We start from the raw sequence: 27,591 nt of genomic DNA on the forward strand, positions 1-27,591 counted from the left end.
ACTAATAGGATTCTGTCTGAAATTACACTTTAAAATTTAGCAAGAAGCTACTATAACAATTAGCAACTTAGCCCCAATATTTTATTATTCAGACAAATCAAGTAATAATTCCTTCTGACCCCCAGGTAACTAAAGGAAGGCATGAGTGCATAAATATTAGCCATTTCAGACAAAACAAGCGTGCCTATTTCTAAATGCAAACACTCAATGGCCCTGTCTCCTCTGTCATCAGTTTTAATGGATTAGGCAGGCAAACACAAGTAACATATGGTGTGAAACCGAGAGCGGAACCCTACGCTCACAGCGCATCTCCAGCAAAATGCCGCACAGACATGCTGAATCCTGACAGCCTAACCAGCCTTAAAAAAAATCTCTAACAGGTTTAGTTCCAAAGATAAGCCAAAAGTCAATATTTCCTTTTACATATTTTCTCCAGCTGCTCTCCAAGAATATAACAGAGCAACTTTCATCTGTTCCCTCCAGGAAAAAATACTAATAGCAATTAACTGAACTGGAGCACGACTTCAACTGCAGAGTGTCAATGGCAAGTGCTGAGCAACCACCTGTAATGAATGGGAGCACATTTATGATTCTTTGTTCCCCAAGTGTCTCAGAAGAACATACATTCATCTACAGCAGTTCTACTCCTTACAGACAACAAAGGAGTTCTTCTTTGGTAATAGAGTGATTGCATTTTACAGCAGTGCTTCACAACTTTATTAGAGTATGTATCCCTCTCAGAAGCCATGGTTCACCTGTATACCAATGTGTAGGTCAATTCGTCAAGTAACTATTATTTCCTGTACTTGTATCACCATCACCCCTCTACCCTATGTAAATGTTTCCCAAACAATCCATTAGATCTTTAATAGAAAAACAGCCTAGTACTGCACAGCGCTGATTGGACTTTAAGCTGCCCACACTTAGATCAAAATTTAGCTGAATTTCTATCCATGTATGGGCACTGTGGTTGTGCAGAAGTCAATCTACCAATCAACTTCTGTACACCTCCCTGTCATATTTTCCCCGCTTGATCAGTGCCGCAGGCTACAGACTGCAGCGCTGATCTGTGTATTCTGACAGTGGTGAAGTCTTCTTGCTGTCAGAATATAAAAGCTCAGCTAGAGGATTCCCCCTTGCACCTCAGATGTGTGAATGGGGGAATTAGGTAAGATTTATTTTTCATTCAAACTGATGATTGAACAAAAAACTGACTAATATATGGACTACCCATTCTCATAAGATCCCGCTACATGTCCAGACTAATGTATGGGCTGCCCATTCTCATAAGATCCCGCTACATGTCCAGACTAATGTATGGGCTGCCCATTCTCATAAGATCCCACTACATGTCCAGATCAATGTATGGGCTGCCCATTCTCTTATCAAGTTGACAAGCTGTGCTTGGTCTTTCCATGGGAAATCTTGGAATCTTATGAGAATGTGTACAATGTAACTGAAAGATCCTCTCTGATCTCTTTTTAATATATTCTAAAGCCTGGTACACACAGGCCAAAAATCAGCCAGTTCAGCAGGAATCAACTAACTTTTAGTCCATGTGTACAGCTGTCTATTCAACAGAAGACAGTCTAATGGCTAAAAGAATACAATGTCTCAGCGGGAGAGATCCCTGAATCAATATCACTTGTGTGGATGCGGGAAAACTGTGTGTGTACCCAGCTTAACCACTTCAAGTCCGGACACTTTCACCCCCTTCCTGTCCAGGCCAATTTTCAGCGCTATCACACTTTGAATGCTAATTGCGCAGTCATGCAACACTGTACCCATATGAATTTTTTAGCATTTTTTTTTGAGACAGATAAAACTTTATTTTGGTGGTATTTATTCACCACTAGGATTTTAAATTTTTTTGCTATATAAATGAAAAAAGTCTTTTTCTTATAAATTTTGCAAATAAATAATCTTTCTTCAGAAATTTTGGTCAAAATTTATTCAGCTATCTTTTTAATAAAAAAAAATAACCCAAATTAGTTTATAACCAAAAATTATAATTTTTCAAAAATGTTTTTTCACATATTGTCACCCTAGCAGTAGTGTCACCATAGTGACACTGTACTACTTGTGGGGGGTGATTAATATTTTTTTTTCTTTTTTTACACCGCTTTTACACCCATAAAGGCTGTAAAATCAATCATTTCTCCTTCTCTCTGGCTGCATTCATGCAGCCATTGTGAAATACTGTGAGAACAGTGATTGGTCACAGCTTGTCACATGGTACAAGGCTGTTGTGAATAGCCTTGTACCATGTGACCTCTGTGATCATTCACAGATTTCACAAGTAGTAAGCAATGATGTCAGGAAGTGACATCTTGTTTACTACTATTCATGTGATCACTGATTGGCCAATCAGTGATCACATGAATCGGGATCTCATACAGAGGTCCCGTACAGCAATCTGTGTTCCACTGTGTCCAAGACACAGCGGGCACTGACCGCGGTGCCATGCGCTCCCAGGGAGCGCGCACAGGCAATGAAGGTGGGGAGACGTTTAGAAACGCCCACCCGCTTCGGCAGCGCTCTCGTCTGGCTGTTTATCTACATGGGCTGGACGGGAAGTGGTTAAAGTTCCAACTTTTTTGATGAATTTACTATAGCTAATGAAAGTACTCCTTGAACTGATACACTATCAGAGTATTTTGGTTCAGCTTGCCAGCCAAACGACAAAATCTAACAGATTCCTCCATTCATGCTATACTGCATTATTGGACGAATCTCCCTGCTGTGTTGCTGTATATTCTGGCAGTATATATATGCATATGCGCGCATGTGTGTGTTGTCAGCATCAGTCCTTCACACTGAATATTGTGGCTCACACACACATCTTTATCTTTTAGACTATGAGACCTTGTCAGTGGCAGGATTTGCTCCATGCACACTACCATTTTTTTAAGCTCAAAAAATGCTGGGAAACTGCTGGACGTGTTGTAGTTGCGTTCAGAAGCATTTAGGAGCATTTGCATTTTACAGCACATGTAGTGGGGGAAAAAAAGCTGTTAGGAGTATTTTTAGTAGTGTTTAGGAGCATTTAGTGTTTTACCTTGCTGGAAAAACGCTCCACAAAACTACAAAAACAATTTTTCTCCTTTTTTCTGCTCAAAAAATGCTAATAGCCTAAAGTAGTGTGCATGAACACAAAGGATAACACTATTTACCTTCTAGGAGCAGAAAATATATGCTGATAATAGCTTCTAGGAGCTTTTAAAAAAGGTTAGTGTGCATGGAGCCTTAAAGTGTTACTAAACCCACAACAGTAAAATCAGTCGGTATATGCATTAAAGCATGTTTGTTATACTCACTGATTTGATTTGGTCTTCTCTGATTCACCCTTTTTTTTACTGTCCCCAATCCATCTGCCATAGTCTGCACATGCTCGGTTGAGTGTATATTGCTAGAGAGTGTTTTTTTCTGGAAGGGTGCATGTGATCAGCACAGGGCCAATCAGTGCTGTCTGGACAGGGGGTCAAGGGTTATGCAGCCTCATAGGACAGTCAGATAAAAATGAAAACTCCTCCTACGAGATTAATCAGTGCTCGGCTGGACAACAATAGAAGTCACAAGACTGCTATATACTGCTGAAGAGAAAAGGTATTTAGCAGTTTATATTTACTAAAATAATTGCATTTCCATGTTCTGTGTACTGTGGGAGACCAGATATAGTGAATGTACAGTCATGGGTTTAGTAACACTTTAACCCCCCTGGCGGTATTCCTGAGTGTAGCTCGGGGTAAGGTTTCAGTACCAAAAGCGGGCTACACTCAGGCTTACCATGCGGCACTGCTCCGGGATCCCTCGGTCACTTACCTTGTCCTGCGCTCCCGCGATGTCCCTCCTGCAGTGTCCCCGGCATTGTCCTCTGGCGGATGCCGGCATCTGTCATCTGGGTTCCGTGCCCTGCGAGTGTCGCGACGTACGGGGGACGGAACGGCAGGAAATTTGAAAATGACATATTGTGACATTCACTCAATACACTAAAATCACATAGTAAAACATTACTGTATCAAACCATTTCACATACATTTTGTCCCGAGTGCTTTGTCCTGTGCCCTGCCTGCATTTTTACTGTTCTTTCTGCCTGGAAACTGAGAAATGTCCATGGCGTCCAAAAAGCGTCCCTTTAGGTCAAAAGTGGTTTTAGACCAGCTGACAGAGAACAGCGATAGTAAATCAAAACCACTTGCAGAATTGAGTGATAATGATTCGTGGGGAAATTCGTCATCAGACACTGAAAACGATTCTGCGACTTTGCTCAGTGATGTGCGAACTTGGCGCTATATTTCAAATTTCAGTGTTTTTGGTTTGATTATATTATTGAAATAAATGTATTATTATATTTTTTATGATTATTTATTAAATTATAATTTATGATTTTGTTTTTCAAATTTTAACATACCCGGGATGTTTACTAGACTCTTGTTCGGACAGATTTCAGTGAGTTATTCCTAAAAATTACAGGCCTAGAATAAAAAAAAACACATATTTCCATGCAAAAAAATGTACCGCTTTGAGCACAGAAATATGGACATAATCAGACCGCTAGGGAGGTTAAAGGACACAATAGGGTAGTGACACAGTCACCTGTTTGCATGTGTTGCTTGCTGGCTGGATAAGGGAAACATCACTCTCAATAGCAACTTCACTATGAAGAGTTTACGCAACGCGTAAAGTTACGTTACCGCATCCTCTAAAGTATTCACATAGAAATCAGATGAGTGTTCTCCCTGAATGATCTAGTGATACATTTTCTCTTGGGAGAAGATCATAGATCTGACTTTAGCTCTACTCCACTCATTGTATCACCTGTTGCCTTCTTCATAATGTACAACATACTTAAAGCTGAAGTCCAAGCAGACATAAAAAGCATAAATGAATGCAGCTCTGTATTAATATTTTTAATGCAATCAGTGCTAGTACCTGAATTTGCTTTGGTATCTACTATTTGTAATCTCCTTTAAAGCTGAAATCGGGAAGAGAGAGGAAGAAAAAGCACGAAGAGCCAGTCAAGTGTGCTGCAGTGCACATAAGGACAAACAAGGAACATGGAGGAGACAGAATGACGGAGACCAGCTCATCAGTCTACTTCTTCTCCTTCACTGACTAGTAATAGGCTGGAGAAAGGCAGGATCTGTAACTTTATTGCAGCACAAAAAATCAGTTCTTCTCTGCTGCAAGACCAGGCTATGTGGCTATGTAAATCTTGAAACTAAAAAAATCAATACAACTCTGTTGCAGGCAAAACAGCTATCTTATATGTACTGTATATGTGCAGTAAGCGGTTTGCCTTGATTTCAGTTTTAAAAATATAATGTAGAGCTCCAGCGACCAACACAAGACTCACAGGCTCCTCAGTAAATCCTGGGCTGAGTCTGTCACCTGTTGAATTTGCAGCAGCAGGATTCCAGCCACTGAACTGTTCTCTGCATTTCAGCACCTGGCAGTAAAGTAAAGGCAGTACTGACAAGCTCAGCGATCTCTGCCTGACAGTACAAGTATAGTCCCAGCCTCATTGGGTAGACAGTGTGATCAGGTAAGGTTAAAGAAGAATTCCAGGTATACCTGTAGATAATTTTCCATATTTACATAGTCCAGCTTGGCCCAATGTAACTATACATATATCATACCTCTGGGATCCCTCAGGAATCTGGAAATCACTGTAGTAGCTACCACTACTACAATGATCTTCACTAGCCACCAGGTCCAATGCCAAGCGGCTGCCCTACTGCATTGTGAACACAGGAAGTCAGCCGCTCAGCACAGGATCCATTCAGAGATCACTTAGCATTTTCTTAATTAATGCAGTGTTCTCTGATTGGACAAAGTTGAGAGGCAGGGAAGTGATGTCATGCGCTCCACCTCGTCCAATCAGAGAACACTGCATTCAGTGAATAAATGCAAAACCTCCTCTGACTTGTGTCCATGCCCGGCGGCCATTCTCCTCTCCACTAGCTTGCAGGTACCATGCCGAGTGGCTGCCCTGCTGTATTGTAAACCTAGAACGTTAGCCGCTCAGCACAGACGCCATTCAGAGATCGCTTTGCATTTTTTCAATGAATGCAAAGCATTTTCCGATTGAACAAGGTGGAGAGGTGGGGTGGCGATGTCAAATTCTACACCTCTTCCAATCAGAGAACACTGTATTCTTGTGAAAATGCAAAACATTCACCAATATCCAGCAGGCGGCCTCGTGTGTACATAAGCAGCAGGACAGCCACTTGGAACGGGACCCTGAAGCTAGTGGAGATCACTGTAGTAGCGGTATCTATTACAGTGATTTCCAGCATTCAAGAGGGATCCCACAGGTATGGTATATGTAAAAATATCTATACCCGTAATTCCTCTTTAACCTTACCTGATCATACGCTCTCTCTAGCGAGGTCAGGACTATACTTGTACTGTCAGACAGTGATCACTCAGCTTGTCAATACTGCCTTTACTTTACTGCTAGTGGAGATCACTGTATTAAGAATGTCCACTACAGTAATTTCCAGCTTCTAGAGGAATCCCAGAGGTATGGTATATGCATACCTATTTAACAATATCCATACCTGGACATTCATTGCTGCTGCACTGACCATCCATGTATGGGGTGGGCTGCTCATGACCACCAATGTGGAGGGGGGATGAGGAATAATGTCCCTGACGACCAAATCGACTAAGGACTACTGTTACTGACCACCGATGTGGGGGGGGGGGGGGGTGGGTGTAAAAGGTTAAAATAGATTGCAATGACCTCAGAAATAGACGAGAAAAGAAGCCCATAGGTGAATCAATGCACCAAAATCTACTCAACACATTCTTCAGAAGCTTTGCAATAACATTCATGTAATCTGATTTTTAAAACATTGCCTCTGTATGCACTCTTTACAAATGCCACTAACATTCACTTAAAAATAGGGGGCAAACAGCGATATGTCACCAAAAAATGTACAGTACTGTACTAAATATCGCAATAGAGCTTTTGAGTGTTTGCAAAGTACTAGAATATTTTGAAGCAGGGCCCTGTCTTTCTGTTACTATCCCAGATCGACCTACGGAAACCTAGAGACCTGAGGAACCACAATGCCCCAAGTAGGGTCCAGGACCTTAAGAAAAGCAGCATGAACATAGACTTTGGCTCCTTCTTTGACCAGAAAGAAAGCTACAGTTTTTGGGTTGCAAATTATGGTGCCTGTGAATATATGTAGCACAGAAGAAAGAAATTGTGGGTACTGATGGTCAAGCACATTCTATTAAACAGTTCATTAATTGCGAGTCACAGATTGTGGTTTTCGGCCTTCATTGTCCTTGTGGTCTCCTTTATATAGGCCGAACCTCCTGCACACTTTGAGTGAGATTTGGAGAGCATAAAAAAAACATACCCAGATAGGTCATGCCATTCACAACAGGGCTCCCACAGGATTTAGTGGTCCATTTACCTGTCCATTCATACTTTCACATGTACACAAATATATGTACATAAACTGCCTTTTATTTTACTTTATTTTCCCACTGCTTTGATGCCCTTTGTAACGAGCAAGAGTTTGGGTCTTTGGCACAAAAACAATGGCTATAGAGTTTTTTCTCTTTCTGTTCATCATCTCTATATTTTCTAATATGGACCTTGGACATCCATTGAATATGGTATATCAGTTTATATTCAGTTTTATCATGTTTTTTTCTTGCTAACATCTACTATTTATTAGATTACTTTTACACTATTAATTTAAGAAAATTTACACCTTTAATATTAATTTAACCATTAATGATTTTTAATTATGAAATCATGTATCTATTTCAGCTGATTAGATCAAATCATACTGTATTCTTTACCTCCAGTCCATGTCGGTATACCTTGATATACTGTATGTGGTAAATTGTTATATATGTATATATATATATATATATATACATATACACCTATATAGATTTTGTTACACCTATTGTTACGTGGAGGGTTGTTGTAGGACACTATGATTTATTTCTGTCCTGCAGCTAGATATTAGTGGGATGTGAGCAGCTACTGGCCAGATTTAGTAATTTTATTTCAAGTACTTATATAATATAATGGCACTGAATTGTATTCCCATAAGTGGTTAAACAGCAGTTTAAAATTGTTGCAATACCCAGTCTGATCCAGAGTTTGAATCATCACTATTAAGTATATATTTTCCCTGCAGTGCGCCTTATGGATAGATTATTGTACTCTCTGGATTAATGCCTGGAGCCCATAGATAGACATCACTGGGAACAGATAGACTTTTAGGACTGTGCTGTCATTCTATCAGTGCCGGCTCTGTGTCTGCTATAGTCCAACCCTGACTTCACCCATTACACTGGAGGAAGTGACGTGTGCACTCCAAGTCACTGAGCCCTGCTTTCCATCTGTCATGGGAGTGAGTGGGAGTGGTACAGTTCTGCATGGTAGCGTGTGCTCCAGGGCCCAGTGGCATGGGCTCCAACAGGCTTGCTGTCATCCTTAGTAGTTCTTGGAAGTATGCGTCACCCAACATCACTCTGTGGAGCTTTTAGGTGAATGGCAATCTATGGTAAGCTCCAATTAAAGGGAGTTTAATTGAACAATTGAACACACTCTGAGCTCCGTTGTACCTGTTATCATGACTTTATTATGACATTGTGAGCAATTTACAAATAGGTTATGTCATGTGGTTTACATTTGAAGAGGATCTCAGATTCATGTGTTTTACACACAAGAACTGATGTGCTTAGTGTGTAATTGCTGAATTCTGTGCTGCTACCATTGTCTATGCAATGTCTCCTCCCCCAAGGGGAGGGGCCTATCCAACCACTGGCTATGTTGCTCTCCTCCTAGAATATTTAGAGGTGATAGGAGATGCATATAAATTACACTTTAAAGAAGGAGGTACACCCCTCAAAACGCAGCAGCATGTACGCCTCAGTGATTTCCACGACTTGACATCCACATCTGGACCTCCCTGCCATTTGGGTTCCGTTGTTCATAAGCATTATTAGCCTTTGGCTCCTTGTGAGTATTCATTAAGCACTTTTTTGTTTCTAATATAGTTTTTATCGAGTAATGCACTAGGCCTTTATGTCCTCTTGTTTTTCTTTTGTTGTGTGTCAAATATACTGGGACTAAAAAGACAGAATCAGCAGAGAGGAAGGAATAGAAATAGCCTTTCCAAAACATACCTAAAAATAATTTCAGGTGGGAAGAAAATGAACAAGAGATGCTTACTGCAGTTGTTTTTAGAATATGATTGCTTTGGCAACATATGTGCTTCCTGTGCTTGCTTTAATGTTGTTTTTGAATTTGAAAGAAACAGCTAGTCACAAACAAGAACGTACATTAGCATTCAGTAAAAGAGTGACAGGAGAGAGATGCACAAAAACACAGGTGGTGGAGTTATATGGTGGCTATTTTAATGTGTTACGCTGATCTGGCAGTACTGGATCCATAGTGTGCATGAGTTTTGCTAAAGCTGTAATGAATGACACCGACTACTGATGCATGAGATCTCAACCAACAAATGGGACCTGTTCAACCTGTTTACGTTTGGGCAAAAGAGAAGATGGCTAAGCCTAGTGGTTCATATAATCCCCAGAGGTCAAAATTGCAATCCTGGCAGGTCAAGTTACTTGATCAAGGAGTAATTCCAAGGCTATCATAATATAGTTTACATTTATTTTTTAGTTATATGTTTTTTAAAGGGACAATCCCCAAAGAGGTTATATTTTAGTTATGGGAGAAGCCTGGTGACTCATATAGATCTTGAAAATTTAAATAGAGATATCTCATTTCATAATTTCCATCTCTGCTCCTGTCCATCCGGTGTTTGGTGTTTTGGGTGTTTCAGACAACCTTAGCATTTTCCAGCTTCTCTTGTTACTTTCCCCATAAAATAAAAAATTTAATCCAACAGGGGTAGTGGTAGCCCCTTGTAATGGCCACAGCAGGCGAGCAGGCCTAGGTAATTAAGTGCAGATATTACCAATAGAGTCCCCTAGAGATATAAGAATCTTCCACAGGTTGTTTAGTGTTTAGCATCTGGCAGAAATGCAAATATTAATTTTAGGTTTATTGATCCCTTTAAATGTTTATTTAGTTTATTAGATTCTTTCTCCGGTATCTGTTTAACCAAAGACTGGTTGCTACATGGTAATTTTACTACAGTATCATCAAAATGTAATTAAATCTGACAGTTTGAGGACACACAATTGTGTAGCATGCTTCATTAGAACAAACAATTCCCACCAGTCTCTTCCGCCTCTCTATAGATGCTCCACCACATCCAGCACTGTAGGCTGTATGACTAATTGCAGCATCCATGATACTATTGTTGTGACCTATTCTGTTAAAGAAGTGACTGAATAATGCTTAGATGGGGACTCAAATTGTATCCTGTAAGGGCATGTTCTTGCAGACTTCTATCCAAAATAATTTTGGGCAGGTTTTGATTTATGGCAGGTCTTTATAGCTGTCGGCCAGCAGGCATCTTCTTTCAGCTGTCACAGCCAGACCGACATGGGAGGAGAAATGATTGTTAACATGGACAGCAGTAAAATCCAGATGGCGGGCAAAGTCCATTCCATCCAAGATGAAAAAAAATCTGGGTGGTGCTTTATTTGAAATACTTTTCCACCAGTGGCCCATATCTAAACCAGTTGTATTGTGGAAGGATAATAAACTGTAATTATGATACAACATTTAGATACAATACAGATTTAGTAAAGAGAAGGCCAAGGTTTTAGACAGGGTTATAAACGAGGGCTAGTATTTGTGGGGATCACAATATTATCAAGTCATGCTCACTTCACTCTTCCTTTTGTAAACTCACAGCTAATTTAAAAAGGATTTTGAATCAATGACTTTCCCAAAACCCACTATCTTCAAAGTGGATAAAATTTTACTATTTCATTGTAAATCAATAGAGGATAACTAAAATGCTACGTGCCTTGCACCCAGCATGCTGTACACAGCTGAAGAGCACACACTGGCTATCCCCTCTCTACAGACATGCATGCTGATCGGTTTATCCAAAAGCAACGGAACATGGGATAGTTTCTGACAGCTTAGCCACTTCTCAGTAATACAGCGCAGCATGTTTGCTTGATGTGGACTTAGATTTGTAGGGGAAGGTTTTAAAAGGCTTTTGCAATGCACCAATACATAAACAGGCAACAAGCACAAAACGAGTGTCAGCACAAACAAGTGGATTAAGGAAGAAGCTGAGAGGCTGGTGGAAGCCCAAGCTGTACCAGTCCAGAAGCCTGGACGCAAGCTCAGAAAAGCACTAGGATTTTCATCCACACTAATTAATGAGAGCAAGCTGTGAATGGGAAGGAGGTGGGGAAGGGCATGGCTGTCTGGAGGGAGATGTGTGGGTTAAACAGCAGACCTCAGACTGAAGACCTTACAGACAGACAGAATGAAGCAACCAAGGAGGGGTCATCCATCCTTACGCCACAGAGAGCCACTGCTGAAAAGAAAGACACAAAATACAGGGAAAGGAGAGCAAACAGGGAGAGAATAATATTGTAGTTTGAGCAACAATTTAGGTATTTTTAGGGGAGCATCCCAAACAATATCCCATGTCTATAAATTCCTATTGAGCAACCTGACATTGCCACTGGTGTAAGAGTTGCAGGTTCTCCTTAGGCAGCATTTTTAGAGTTGTGGCAGCTGATTGTAGGAAAAACGTGTATATCCATTGCAGCGAAGGAGAGAAAGGGGCGAGTCCTCATTAGCAAAAGTGGCACCATTTTGTTTTATTTTTCTGTAAGGACAGGACATGCCCTTGGTTTTTCCAAACCTTAAAGTGGTCACGGGCAGAAAATGTACCAACTGTACACCTTCTCTATGAGGGAAAGACAGAGAAGAAAGCAAGACATTAGGAAGAAAAGGGAGAAGATACATATATCAGTACGTTTCTTGGAGTTGCAAAGGGAGAAGAGCTGAGAACATTTTGAAATAAGTGGAACAATGTAGAATCTTGGTGGAGATGGAGGTATGTGAAGGGCAGTATATGAATAAGCAATGGAAATGGAAACTACCCCCCACCCTTTGCACTAAGACCTCTTTACCCCGAACTATTTTTTTTTTACATTCTTCATTATTTTATGAAGCATCCAGCAGCCAGTGGAGTACACATACCTACATTTCTTAAAAAAATAAACTGTCTGGATTTTATAGGAGACATTTTTTACTTACCACATGGACCCTTGTGTTTCATTGGAATGGATGTTTTCTGGATGCACTCAGCTCTTTGCCTTTCACAGTCGTTGGCATACGTTCGGCTGTCCCGGCCGCAGACTGGCTTGTAGGCGCCGTCACAAGTGATGCGGTCACAAGAACAGCGGGTAACTCCTCGACGGTTAAGGCACACAGCATTGTGCTTACATTCATCTTTGCATTTGTCTAGGAAGGAAAAATAAAAGGAGCAATTTTAAGTAAAATCCACAAGACTGTTAGCCATTTAGCTTAACAATGCCCAAGTAAACACCTGTACATGATTACAAGTTTATAAATGAAAAAGAGAGATAGGTTACAACACAACTAAGGCTTGGTTCATATTCTTGCAGCTGCATCCTCCGTAGGGCAGCCTATTCATTTCAATGGGCAGCCCTACCAGAAGAAACTTGGGGAAAGAAGTCCCCGTTCCTTTTTTTAAAATCACGTTGCACTGAGCCGCATGATGCTGCAGCACCATGCAGTTTGGCACAAGAAAGATGCTCCATGTTTCCCAATGCATGGGGGTGCGTTTGCTAAGGAGCAGAACATTTGCCTGTGGGTTGGGAGCATGTGTGATTTTTCGCATACTCCTCACCCCAGGTGATGTGATCCTAGCCTTAAGCTAGCTACCACTAAGCAACTTTCAGCTGGTTCATCAGGAAATGGCCAAAACTATCTCAGCAAAAGTCAATTGCTTGATTTTTTGTCGAAGGAGCCTGTTGAAAACTTTTTGCCTGGACAGCAGTTACACCGGTCAGAGTCAGCTGCTGTTTAGGGATTCTGAAAGCTGCTGCAGGCAGCAGCTATAAAGACCCAGCAGGGGGATTTGTCCATCTGTGCTGTTTAGCGTGGATGGAGGAATCTGTTAGATCTCAGCCTGTGGGCTAAATGAAAGAAATCTCACAGTGTTTTGTTTTTTTTTTTAACCACAGCTCACAGTAGAGGTCAATTGACACTTTTTATTCTATGTTCCTGTACATCTTTAAGTTAAAGTGACCCTGTCATATTAGAAATACCATAACTGCCATTGCTGGACTCCTCCTAAATATGCTTGTTGCTTGGCTGTGTTTGATGTTTTTATTAATTCACTGACCCAGAAAGAACAAGAAGTTAAAAAGCGCTAGAAAAGTGTCAGACTTCCATATCTCTATTTATTCTAGGTCAGTAACTGACAAAGATTGGTCAGTAAAGACAATCTTCATGATCCTCTCATGACAAGTTTCCTTTAGGAATTGAAAGCAGAGGGACTTGGACTAGATTGTTGTCTTTGTACGAGAATAATAACATCTGTTCTTTTGACATGGTAGTCCAGATAGCCCTGACAATAATTATTTAGTGCTTGTTTACATCCCCAACACTGTGCATTGTTATTCAGTGCAATTGAAATGCAAGGTCAAAAAATATACCATTGCTTTCAATAATGCCAGTTTACACCAGTCCTGAAAATGGGCCCCATACTAAATAAATTCTTTAAAAATGTTTATCACTGGGCACATTTTAAGTATTTGTTAATGTGTTTACATTTTAAGTATTAGTCTAGGATTATCCAGGGGGATCATGGAGCACAGCTGCTGTTTTTGAGTTTAATAGGCTATGCAGAGTTTTTTTTATATTAGTGTACACCAATGTCCTACTTTGGTGTGTACTAAAATTAAAACAAGAAAAATTTTTTTTTTTTTCTTTTACAGCTCAGTAGATCTGCAGCATACTGCCAGGAGGAAGGAATCCAGTTTAAAAAAAAATGCATGTCAATGCACATGTCATGTGTAAGATCTTGCTCTGGTGCTCCGGTGTGACCGAATCCTTAGTAAGCCTGATTTCTACAGATTAATACCTTTCAAACAATATAAACATCAAGCACCTGCCTACACCATTTATATCTACAGCCGTCAATATAGATGGCCAGACATATTGCAGATCAAAATGCCTACAGCCAAGAAGTCTAGGGCACCCAAACTGTGGGCTTCTGGCAGATTAAAGGTGCTATAGATGAGAGGATAGTTGACAACCGTCATGATAATGGGAGACCCAGAGGGTCAACTGATGTCAGGGGGAGGACAATCGATCAGGTAGATGAAAAAAAACCTGCTCTGATCACTGCAGTCTCCCCCTGTAATAAGTGAACAGGCAGGATCTATCTCCAGCACATACGTATCTAATGTTTAATCCACTGCCATAAAAAGGGCCAAGCAAAGAGTTCTTGTTCGTGGCCCCAAATCCCTATCCATGTGGACGTATGCACATCCGCCTGCCCGAGTTGTTTGAGATCACAGAATTCCTTAGTGGTTGGGGAGTGAACTTGTGAGGATGACAGAGATCCAGCTTATGGGGAGTGTCAGCCCTCAACTTTCTTCAAAGTTGAGATTTGCATTTGAAAAGCAGCAGCAGCAAACTAAGGGTCTACACAGCATTTACTGACAACGTAATTGGATATATATTGGAAGATGAGATGTACTTTATAGTTTCACTGACATGTGCTCCTTGACAGGTTCACTTATACATGTCTAAGCTTCTAACAGCTGCACAAACATGGTTTTCTGACTAAAGTTGTTTAATTAAATGTGGTATAGCAGTGGTGGTGGATGCATGACATATTTAAAGTTGGCCATAGATGGATTGAAATTAAAAAAGTTGAGTTCCAGACGTTTTTGTGTTTATTAAAAATCAGCAGCTACAAAAACTGTAGCTGCTGACTTTTAATAAACACACACTTACCTGTTCTGGGGTCCAGCGATGTACTCACCCGCGCAGTCCCTTCTCTCCTTTTGTCCTCCATGGTACCGGCATCTCTACTGTGGGCACCAGGCTGTACCAGCTTGCAGCTTCACAGCCTGGTACCCACTGCGCACGAGTCGCGCCGTGCCTCCTGACTGATCCGGCAGTCTCCTGGGACCTGTGAAAGTTCCTAGGAGACTGTGGGAGCAAGGAGGGGGCCGCACTTCTGGCTCACTTCGCCACGGCGAAGTGAGCCGGAAGTGTGAGCGGGTATCTGTCAAAACCAGGTATCCACTCCCCCCCAAAAGGTGCCAAATATGGCAGTGAAGGGGGGGGGGGGGAGGCAAACAAGCGGAGCTTCTGCTTTTGAGTGGAATTCCGGTTCAGCAGGGACCTGTCAAATTTTGATCTATGTGTGTCCATGCTTGTGTGACAAAATGCAATCATTAGATTTACTTTTCTTGAATGGGCTTGTTGGAAAATATTTCTTGATCTGCCAACTGCAGCCACTGATCAGTGTATTCTCACAGCTGAGGTTTCTGCTGTTCGGATACAATGTCCCAGCGGGGAGGACTCCATCTACACAAGTGACCAGCACAAGTAATTTAATTTTATTGTTTTTTTTATTCAGCCCAAGTAGTCTATGGCTAGCTTAACTGGAGCATTCTGAAATGAGAATTTAGGGGGCATTTTATTTACCACTTATGTACAGAACACCTGCAGACTGACTGACTTACTGCAAGAATGTGACAATTCACATTTTTGTCAGTTTCAAAAAATATAATGTGAAAGTAATTTTTAAAAACCTTAAAAGGTAGATTCCAGGCATAAATCAAATTTACCCCAAAGCGCATTGTTTTGCTGAGAAAGAAATCGATTTAATCTCCTGAACTGAGCTATCAGTCTAACTGCTCAGATTCTGCTCTTCATTCATATACGAATAAAGGGTCATTTTTTTTCCACGATGCAAGTTAAAAAAAAAAAAACTACTACCATTTTAAACACATATTTAGCCCTTTATTAACTGCTACTGAAACCATATTAACTTCAATAACTTCTTCTTCATTCCCTTCTTCCCGCAGCATTTTTTTTGCTTTAGAATTTATACTTAAAGAATAAGTTCACTTTTGTTGAAGAAAAAAATTCCCTCTGGGTGATCTATGTACATTGTAGGGATTGTAACAAACTTTGTTGTAGATTCCTACCTTTTGCTATTTTGAAGTAAAAGCTGTTTGTATGTCTGTGTCCATGTGCAAAGTGAATGTGAGTGAATTTAGAATTATCGATCAGCTGCTGCACTTGCAGAGTTCTAATGGGAAAAGTGTCGGGGTCTGCATCCCTTTAAACGTTATTTCCCTTTGGAGTATCTCAACAAAAATGACATATTTGTTGCAGGGGATGCCCCTATCTTAGCGCAAACTTCTGTGAAATTCAGTGAGCCAATCACACAAGCAGGAAATGACATATCTGGGGGGTGTTCTGCACACCATTATGTACAAAACGCATCCAGGTAGCAATATTGCATTTCATTTTATTTAAAGGATAAATTTGCCTTTCATAACATGTTACACGAATATGCAGGATGTAACATTATGATCAGACTGGCCCCCGCTCCGATCTTCTCCCCCATCACTAATTTTCAAATTTAAAAAGATGTGGCTGTGCGGGGCTCCACCCACCCGGTCACATCAATCATTCACTGTGTTCTGTGAATGAGAAACTACAAGTTCTCAATGTCCTAACCCTCTTTTATTGAACTGTATTGTTGCTGTATTGTCTCCCTTTATATTGTAAAGCGCTGAGCAAACTGTTGACACTATATGAATCCTGTATAATAATAATAATGTACTGCCACGGAGCTGTGGAGCGCCATGGTAACTCATTGAGTCTTCCTGTCAGTATATCTGCTTGCCCATACATCCCATATGGGCAAGCAGATATACTGACAGGTCTGCAAGAGACCTGCATCGAACCAGTGATCGGGTAATCGCTGGAGCAATGGTTTACAGGCTCCTGCAACAAAAAATAATAAATACACATTTTTTACCTGCAAAAAAATTAGCATTTACTATTTTTTGTATAAAGGTCAACTTATCCTTTCATATAAATTTTTATAGAAAATGTTAGTTCTGCAAATTTAAAAGAAAAGGTAATTTTTAGTAACATTCCATCACAATGTGATGTGTGTAGCAACTCTGTATGCTACATTTATTTTCCCCACAAAAGTGGAGTTACTCTTTAGGTTTTTTGAATTTGATTTTGTTTTATGTTGGCAGCACCAAATGAAAGAGATGCTTTGTACCAGTAACATGATTCCAGAGCCTTTTTAAAAGTGGAAAAATAATAAAACTTGTAGTTAATCTCATTTAATTTTTTATCCTTAAAATTATAGTTGACTCTTATTGTGTTATTGTGCTAGTTTTGTAAAGCAAATTAAAGCAAATGATAGATAGGTGGGTGATGTACTTCAGCGTCCTCATCTTAGATGCAAGAAGTTCTTGCTTCCACATTGATGTGGAAGAGATACATTGGGCCAGGGATAGATAGTCTAGCAGAGGGAAAACCCAGGCAACAACAATATTACTGAAGATATTAGTGCAGTAGAGTTGTCAGCCAACAAAATTTCCGACAAGATCAAAGGTGTATTGCAATTTTTTTTGTTATAATTTTGCCTAGACATATACTTTAAATTATTAAATTGCTCATATGGCAATTATATATATTTAATATTCATTTTTAAGCAAAACTGAACTGTTCCTTAAATTGAATAAATGTTATTAAATGTATAATTAAAGGCACTGAATATAAAAATTGCTCAGCATTGACATGAATAAAAACCATTATTAGAAGGCTGAACTTATTCAGTCTATTAAAAATATATTTTTTTTTATGTCACCATTTGAGATATTTCCCAGCACTTCCTGACCTTACAGGAGGTGAAGAGAAATCTCCCCAGTGTGGACACAGATGACAATAAAAACCAGAACTTTAGAACACCATGAAAGAAACATCTAGCTTCTCATTGCTAACTTCTCCTGAACTGGTCATAACATTTTTAATAAATATTTGATTTCATATTTTTTACTTAAACATGCAGTGTGGCCTTGTATATTTCCTATCCTGTAACAAGTATATAAAATCACTTTTTTATCGCCCTGTGGAAGTACTACTTCACTTTTGGCCTTGGAGTTGACCCACCCTTTCAGGAGTTCAGGTTTAAGCCAGAATGAATATAGAGATTGTAGAATTCTAACTTTCCTTTGCTCTACACAAAATGGCAAAAAAGTTAAAAGGTGAAAATATGCTGGAACATTGAATTTGGAGCTTCCTATACTTCCATTGTTAAAAATAAAAAAGTAAAGGTATGGCTTTTACGAAATGTAAAATCATAATTGCCAATGTAATAATGGCAACAGAGAGTTTCTGACACCACGCAGCTACCGTTCAGTAAATGAGTGAAGCGGAGTCCTTAATAGCTACGATTGTGATAATTACAACAATACATAAATAGAGTATTTTGCATATTTATGGGTGAGAATGAATCTTCTCAAGATTTTCAAACAGAGACCTAAATTGTCCACTTTCTGCTACAAGAGAATGCACAGCATTGTGGAATAAGGTGTTGCCTGCTTTTATTCTGCAGTTCTAAAAGCGCACTTACTGGCACACAAATCGATTGAAAAGTGGGAATGCAGGCTTTCATTTAAATGTTTCCCAACCACATAAGTGTCATTTCACTCTACAAATACTTTCTTTGTGTCAGAAATGCTTCTATTCAGGCAGTGACAGTGTCAGGAAGATATTGATTTTTTACAGATGTAGACTTCAATGTTGTGTAGGCTCGGAAGCGTATTGTGTAACAAAGAATGGCCCATTTACTTACATATAGAACTGCCCAAGGAAACATCTCTTCCTGAACCTTTAGCTTGTGGTTCAAAGGCTTAAATACATCCTCATACAGTTAGAAATTAAGTTAGTGTGAATGGACCAATATGGGCAATATTTCTGTTCAAAAGATTGGCTCTATAGATGATACAGCTGTACAAAGAACACCTTTATTTGATATATGTAAACCTAACATTTCATATTCCTGATATGTGCCTGCAGTACCATGTACTTATCTGAAAAAGTATCCTGTTCTCTTTGTATTGCTTCCATTGTGTGACATCCCTGGTGTTCCTCTGCTTTCCTATTTTAAAAAAAACAGACCACACTAGGCAGGAGACACCCCCTGCACAGCCATTTACTGGGAAGATGAGTGTGCTGTTGTTTCTCTTCCCCAAGTTGTTTTGCAGCTGAGAACAATATGATCACTTATGAAAAAAAAGGGGGGGGGGGGTTGTTTATAATGTTTTTCGTACTTCTCTACACAAATGTTTTACATTTCATTTCTAAATTAAACTAAATTGGTGGTTTTACAAGGAAAAGGCTTTGATATACATAAATTCAAAGCCTAATTTTAGGGCTTTTTAACACACTAGAACAAACATCTTTGATTGTGTTGTAATGGCAGTCTTCTGTGTCCTATTATATTTATTTTAATATTTATTTCAGGTACTTATATAGCGCCGCCAATTTACGCAGTGCTTTACATACATATTGTACATTCACTTCAGTCCCTAACCCTCAAGGGGCGTACAATCTATTATATGTACATTCACTATCAGCTGCCAATCTGCTGCAGGTAAAAACTCTACAGAAGCACAGGATGGAAAGTATAATCTCACATCTTATCTGTTATTATACTCATCATTTAAAACACAACTCAACTTCCATAATGGCCTGGATAACATTGTGCAAACATTGAAAGTGTTTTCCACTGCATACATTGTGATACCATATGCTGAAAAGCAATACAATCTAAGTGGAAACCCTGTAATGCTCATGTGGAACAATCTACATGGGCCCTAAAAATTAAAGAAAGATAACTGTCAGTATATACCAATCTGATGCAGCCTCTACTCCACAGAGCCGTCTGCAGTGCAAAGTCATTATTTGCATACGAACAGGCACATCCATTTAACACCTCCCAACATAACGCAGGTCCCAGTATTGCAAGATGGGGAGGGGAAGAAACTTCACATGCTGCTAGAGGGACAAAAGTTCCTATAGAATGTATTTATAAAGAACTTACTTGAGAAGGTATAATATGTGTCCAGGTTTGTTTTAAAATTCATACTTGACATGAATTATTAAACTCATGTCAGCATTACCAAATCACATTAATATTCCTGCCTAGGCTAAATTATCATGATCTCTGACTAATGGGGCAAAGTAAGTATTTCATGTTATATTAGAGACTACAGAGGGCCTTATTGATTTCAGACAGAACCTGTACCAGACTTGCAGTGAGATGAAAGGATCAGCATGAAGTAAAGCTTGAACGAGAAAAAATGGCAGTCCCTACAAACTAAGTATATAAACAAAAATTTAGAAATGATCACACACCTTGATAAGAGCATTTAAAATAAACCTGAAATCCAGGTATGTTTTTTTTTTTTTTTTCCAGCAGTTACATTGGTCCAGTTTGGAGTAACATAAGTATGCATATCCCTCAGCTTGCCCATGCAAGTAGAGAACACTGTAGTAGCTACCACTACTACAATGATCCTTGCTATGACTCTTGCTATCTTCCAGGTCCCCTGCCGAGTGGATGACTCACTCAAAATGGGTAATATTCAGAGAACGCCTTGCCTTTTTCTTGATTAATACAAAGCATTCTGTGATTGAAAGAGGTGAAGACGTGGGGAGGGAGACTGATGTCACAATATTCAGCTTGTCCAGTCATAGCATGCCTTGTATTCATTGAGATAAAACAAGGTGTTCTCTGAATGGTGCCTGTGAGCAAGTGAATTCCCCCCGTGTTCACTGGGAAGCCACTTAACATGGAAACTGGAGAGAGTGAGGATAGCTGTAGCAGCAGCAGAAATATGGTATGGATCCTGGGAATTTTTTAAAAACAGGTGCAGGAAGAATGTGCTGAAAAAAAAAAAAAACTACTGGAGATGCGCTTTAGGGTGTGCACACACATATTTCGACCATTAGAAAGAAGAAACTTTGCTTCACCACTTTAACATTAGACTACTCCTAACACACGGCAGAGAGGAATCTAAAACATGAACCCAGCTCTAAAAGAACATATATTTATACAGGTTTGCTTGATATGTTCCAGTCTAGGCACAATTACATTACAGTCACATTTTTGTTTTACACAAACCGTTGGCGGTACTTACCCTGAGCCTGGCACTGCCCTGAGCGCACCTTTACCAGTTCTATCCCTTTGATGGCTCCAGTCCTGGTCATTATACACTCGTTATCATAAGTCACCCCATCGTCAGCACAAACCGGTTCCTTGCGGGAGGGGCAGTTCTCGGGTCGGGAAAGCATGTCCAGTTTTCGTGTGCGTAAGTTCACTCGGCATACTCTGTTCATATCATTTAGGGCACTCTTGCAAGGGTCTTTCAACACACAAGACAAAGAAGGGCAGTCATTAGAACAGTGCGTTCCACTACAACCAAAGTCATTTTGGTGTTATATCAGGAAAAGCCTTTTGATACTTATTCAGTAAGGCAAAAGCAACTAGCACCAATGATATAACCTCTGACAGACAACTAAACAATGATTCCCACACATGAGTTGTGGCAGAGGAAACCAGAAACACTTTCAAAAGAAACTGTAGCAGTTGCTTAGGGCAACCAATTAGATTTCAGCTGTTCCTCCAGTGCAAGATAAAAAATAAAAGATAGCTTCTAAATGTGGGTCTGCATTACCATAAGATACTTATGTCTAGGGCAGTTAAAAAAATTATTAAAATATTTGCTGCTATACTTTTTGTAGAATACGAATAGAGTGTACATAAAAGGTAGGTTAGCGTTAACTGGCAAATGTTCATTTAAAATAAATGTTTATTCATCATCATATCATAACAATATTTACAGAAACAAATCTAAATAAAAGCATCACATACTGCAAAAAAAGTGTGTTAATTTAATTATATGGGTACAAACACAACTACACAACTCTACTCTTCCAAGCTGAAGTAAACTATACAGTATATTGGAATAACTGTCCTGAGGGAATATAAGGGTGGTGGGGGGGAAGCATTAAATGAGATACAGTGATTTTGCTTGGAGCAGATACTGGATATTCCCAACAGAAATCCATCACCTGTAAGCAATTTGCCAATTATTTTTTCTTATTATTAGACTGTTCAGATGTTCAGGCTTATAACGCCGAACAAAGTGCTGTTTATTATATTATATACAAGTTCACTTGTTGGCAACATAGGTTATTTTGCCATTGCCCCCAAGCTTTCACAAGCTAAACTCTCCCCAGAGCTTGCATAAATTGCATATTATTATTGGGCTTGATAATTGCTCAATATTTATTATTATTTATACCGGCAATACTACCTAGTTTTTAATGAAGCTTGGGATTTGGGGAACCCTTTTGTTAGGTTGCCCTGGGTTCCCTCCCACCTAATCCTGTAAATTATGCTACCATTATGAATCGGAGTTCTTAAAGGAAGCAATATACAATGGGCTGATGTTTAGAACTATTGGAAAGGGAAAAGGGAAATGAAGCATGTTTCATATCAACCAGACTGAATTTCCCTACTTGCTTTAGAAACTTAACAGCTGGATTTTCACTAAATGCTACATTCAGCTTTTGCATTCAGTTGCCAACCCCACCCTAAAGCTTTCCATAACTAAAAAAACACTTTGACCTTTTAACCAACCTTGTCTTGACAAACAGGAACAGCCATTTTGAAATTTGAAACTGCCAGCTAGTTATATTTATTGATGGCCAAAACAAAAGTAAAATTGCCCTGTAGTACGTACCACATGGACCCTCAAACTTTTTGTAGAGGTTTTCCTGGTTATCACAGGCTTGCTTGTTGAGGGCACACTCATTTCGATAATCTTTGCCATCACTACCACACACAATATTTTCAGGTATTCCAGCACAGGTGGTTGGGCAGACACATTTTGCAGTTTGTCCATCTGTAGAGCGCACACAGGTGCTTCCATAACTGCAGGATACAGATGAGCAAGGATCTCGGGAGCCTATAAGGAAGGCAAAGAAACAATATATTATTCTAACCAACCTGTGTAAACATGTTCGATTTGGATCTGTGTGTAATCCTAATACATGTAAGCAAGGTAGGTTTCATAGATTAAGTGTGAAGATGAAGTCTCAGTACATAGAAAACCACATTTTTTCAAGAACCTATTCAACCATTGGCATATCTGGACATGCTACACCACATCTGTGCAAGCTTTACCTCAATGGATCATGTCCATGGCTAGGCTTGAACTGCCATGTCTGAATTCATAGCTTCCCAATTTTGTAAGCTTTCTTCTACAAACTGCCTTGCAAAAACATTTTTGATATGCATCAGCTGCAATATTTTAAGTATGCAAATGACCCCGAGCTTGCTGAAAGCTGAAGTTCATCTGAGTAGCATACAAATGAACAGCGTTTTCTATCAGAGATAAGGTGTGACGCCATGCAAGATCTTCCAAAGAAAAACAAGTACTGAAGTTTTTACAAAAATGTATGTGTACATTCTGTTGTGAATATTAATCAGATAGCACAATCCTACAATTTCTTACAAAAACAAAAGAACTTTATTTCCAACATCATAGAGTGGCAATTCTATGTGGAAGAATCCTATTAAAAAGGTACATTCCAGTAAAAACTGAACATTGAGTCTTGATATAAATACAGTGGATTGTCTACCACCTCAATAGTTGAGTTTTTGACCCAAACATTGCTGTAGTGCTCAAATTTCCTCTACTCTTTTTCTCTACAATCTGGTAATCCTTGAACACACCTGCTGGAGATAATGGAACCCCTTCCATGCTGCCTCTCAAACAGCCTGGTGACAAAACAGCCAGTACTGAGAATTCAGCAAACATATTCAAACCAGTCTTGGCGAATGAGGTCAAAAATGCACTTGTTTCCATGCTGGATGACTATTCTCTACTGCCCCATAGCACAACCTGACTTGGTTGGTGATATACAGAACAAGACAGTATCAAGTGGTTTGTGTAATTTTAGTCATTGATGTCCAGCAGATTTTTACCTGCCCAATAATGTCCTCTCAATGACAGGGGAGTAGTCAGTACTGCAGTTTCTGTCAAATCTACACTCCCTCGTCCAGACACATGGTGCCAAGACAAGGTATGCGAGAGAGCAGTCTACGTATTTTAGAAGCTGGAGTGCTAGCAGCAAAAAAGAGAACATTTAGAAAAAAAACAACTTTCATGGGTTTAATAAGTCTTTTAAAGGAAACCTGCACTGAGACAATATAAAAGCTGCCACTACTGTCCTCCCCAGGTAAAGATTCCAGTTGCCCACCTGCCAACCTGTCAGTTACACAGGCCAAGACGTCTGATACAGGTCATGCACCTAGTATTTTTGGAGGAGGTCAGTAATGGAAGATCACTTTGTTTCTCTCAATACAGTTTTCCTTGAATATACACCCAGTCATGAGAAAAGCACAAGGACTCTAATTTCTGGCCTACTGTATTTTTAGCCACAGGACTCAAACGAGCATTTTCCAAATAAGTATCAGAAAAGTGTTAACATTTTTTCAATCTTTATATTTCCGGGGCAACAACTCAGAAATTATTAAAGCCAAAACAACAAACTGACAGCAGGGGAACTAGAATTTTCAAAATAAGGGGACACCAGTTGCGGCCAACATAATTCTCTCATGCCAGGTGTACATTAAAGTGGTCTTTCAGTAATGTCACTCAACGCTCTACTTGATGGCGGCACCAGCTTATCCAACAGACTTTCGGGGTCTCTCGTGGCTAATCTTCCATTACATGGCAACTTCTCTCTGTCTCGTCTAATCCAAGTACCAGAGTGTGCACCGCACAACGCATATGCCACTGGAAGTGTACACTAGTTTAAAAATTGCTAGGAAAGAAGGAAACGTTCATTTTTAGCAGATCTAACAATTTTGGAATAAAAATAAAACCAGTGGCCAGACGGGAGCTTCCTATTTCGGGAGGACATACTAAAATGTGCCCACCCTGTGATTGCTGTGTCCATCAGACGCAGCAAATCACAGATCAGGTCACACAGCCAATGAAGTTGCCTATGTACCATGTGATTGCTGTGACCAATCACGGCAATCACAGTTGTAAACAAAGGCTGCCATCAGGCATTAATAAGCAGAGTGTTAAAAGAAAAACCACCAATCACCTCCCCCTGAGTAGTATAGTCTCACTGTCCTGCTCTGCTGAATGGTAATCAGAGACACTGATGACACTGTATGCCAGTGCAGAAGCAGTCAGTGTCTTTGATCAAGACACAGCAGTACAATGTCGATGATTTTTTTTTTTTTTACATACTGTCACCAGTGCAAGTGCAGTGCCACTATAATGCCATTGTATTGCCATGGTGGTAATCATGTGCAAGGGCTGGCTGTTCTAATATCACTGTATATCAGTGCCATCAGCCATTGTCTCTGATCAGACACAGCAGTACAATGTTACCACACCAGTTCAGTCAGTCAGTCAGTGTCCCTAATCACCACTGCACCAGTAACAGTGTCCTCAATCATTGACACACCAGTCAAAGTGTTTTGGCCATACCAGTATAGCTAGAAACAGTATTACTGATTGCCGCCACACCAGTGCAGCCAGCAACAATTTTACGGACCATCGCCAAACCAGTGTCAACAGATTAGTGTATGTCAGCAACAGTGCTTCTTATCACTACCACGCCAGTGTATGCAAATAACTGTGTTCCTGATCACCGCCACAAAAGTCCCCATGTCACCAAACTATTGTAAGCCAGCAACAGTGCTTCAGACCAATGCCACACCGGTCCCAGTGTAAGGCAGCAACAATGTTCCTGATTGATGCCACACTAGTTCCCAGTGTCGCCAGACCAGTGCAGCCAACAACAGTGTTCCTGATCATTGACACACCAGTGTAGTGTTGCCCCTGCCTGCCACCTTTACTGACCCTGGCCTGTTTTTTGTCCAAGTTTCTGCCTGCTGCCTGGACTGGTTTTTTGCCTATTTGCTAACCATGTCTCTGCCTTCTGCTTGAGCTGACCCATCTGCATGTCCCACTAATTACTGTACATTCCTGCAAGAAACCAGTCTCAGCTATCCCCTGCAGACAACTACATTCCAAAAACCATAGGAACTCTTTTGTTCTTCATTTCTTCAACCTCCTGTACTTCACCAGTGAACATGTCACTCCTGGGAGAGCCACAAACCAGTAGGTTAGGCTTGCTTGGCTTATAGGAACGAAAGCTGGTAAAGGTGATGCTGCACTAAGCTATATTCCCTTACCACTCGTACAGAGTGATCATTACAGCACACTGCTTTTGATACAATTGGCTGATTTGTGTGAGACACAAGATATAATATCTGCCACATAACCAGTCCAAACATTGAAAAAGTCTCACAGGTGATATCGAGTTACTTAGGAGTAGTAGCAGAATGTGTTTTGGGGTGTAATTCTAAGTATGCCCATGCTTGTGTGTGAAAAATATCTTATTAAATTGACAACTTTGTGCAAAAATTTTAATTTTCATACTGCATTTTTAAAAAAACTTGTGGCAAAAAAATGAAGTCTTCAAAAGACTCATCATGCATCTTAGAAAATACCTTGGGGTTATCACTCTCCAAAACATGGTCATTTTGTTGGTGTGTCCACTGTTCTGGTGCTCCATGGCCTCCAAAAATGCAATAGTGAGTCAGGAAATTAGATGTATATTATGTACCTAGAACGTCTAAAGGTGCTCCATAGATTTTGGACCCCTCTATGTGGCTAGGCTGTGAAAAAGTCTCATATGCAGGAGAAGCAGTAGAATGTGTTTTGGGGTGTAATTCTAAGTATGCCCATGATGTGTGTTAGAAATATCTTATTAATTACATTTTCATTTTCTTTCTGCTTTTTTCAAAAACTTGTGGCAAAAAATGAAAATATCAAAAGACGATGCCTTTCAGAAATACTTTGAGTTGTTTGCTTTTCAACATGTGGTCATTTTGTGGGTGTTTTTCCTATCCTTGCATTTCAGAGACTCAAGAAATATATTAGTCAGGAAATTAGATGCATAATTTATGGTCCTTGAAAGCCCAAAGGTACTCTCTGGATTTTAGGCCCCTCTATCTATCTCCTATATCTGTCTCACTCATGTGATATCTTGAGAGGAGTAGCAAAATGTGTTTTGAGATGTAACTGTAAGTAGTCCCAATACTGTGTGAGAGAAATAACTTGTTAAAATGGCAACTTTGTAAAAAAAACAAGAACAAACTATAATTAATTTCTTCATTTTCCAAAGAAAAAAAAGTGACTTTAAAAAACTCACCATGCATCTTGCTAAATACCTCAGATTGTCTACTTTTCAAAAAGGGGTCATTTGGGAGGTATTTCTACTGTCCTGGCATTCATTTGGTCTCAAGAAATGAGACAGGCAGTCAGTCAGTACTTTATGATTATTTTTTAAATATACTGTTTATATACACCATGGTTTGTAGACTATAACTTTCACACAGACTAAATAATATACACTTATTTGTTTTGTTTTATTTTTACCAAGGCAATGTAGCAGAATAGATTTTGGTCTAAATTTATGAAGAAACATTATTTATTTGCTAAGTTTTATAACAGAAACTAAGAAAAAAAATATTTTTT

The 27,591-nt window shown here is 39.7% G+C and overlaps 1 protein-coding gene across 10 annotated transcripts in view; it reads right to left on the bottom strand.

Annotated features, from left to right (window-relative positions):
• AGRN (agrin) overlaps positions 1-27,591 on the bottom strand; it is a 653,845-nt gene that overhangs the window by 184,760 nt on the left and 441,494 nt on the right. For all 10 annotated transcript variants that reach the window (XM_089668391.1, XM_089668395.1, XM_089668399.1 and 7 more), the window contains 3 exons: positions 22,765-22,989; positions 21,157-21,381; positions 12,188-12,394 (listed from right to left, as the gene is read on the bottom strand). In XM_089668391.1, the coding sequence (XP_089524517.1) occupies positions 12,188-12,394; positions 21,157-21,381; positions 22,765-22,989 (657 nt within the window). The remainder of the gene's footprint in view (positions 1-12,187; positions 12,395-21,156; positions 21,382-22,764; positions 22,990-27,591) is intronic.

This window comes from Staurois parvus, unplaced genomic scaffold, assembly GCF_062004578.1.
Source record: "Staurois parvus isolate SC_StPar_1 unplaced genomic scaffold, SC_StPar_1.0 ptg000057l, whole genome shotgun sequence".
NCBI lineage: Eukaryota > Metazoa > Chordata > Amphibia > Anura > Ranidae > Staurois > Staurois parvus.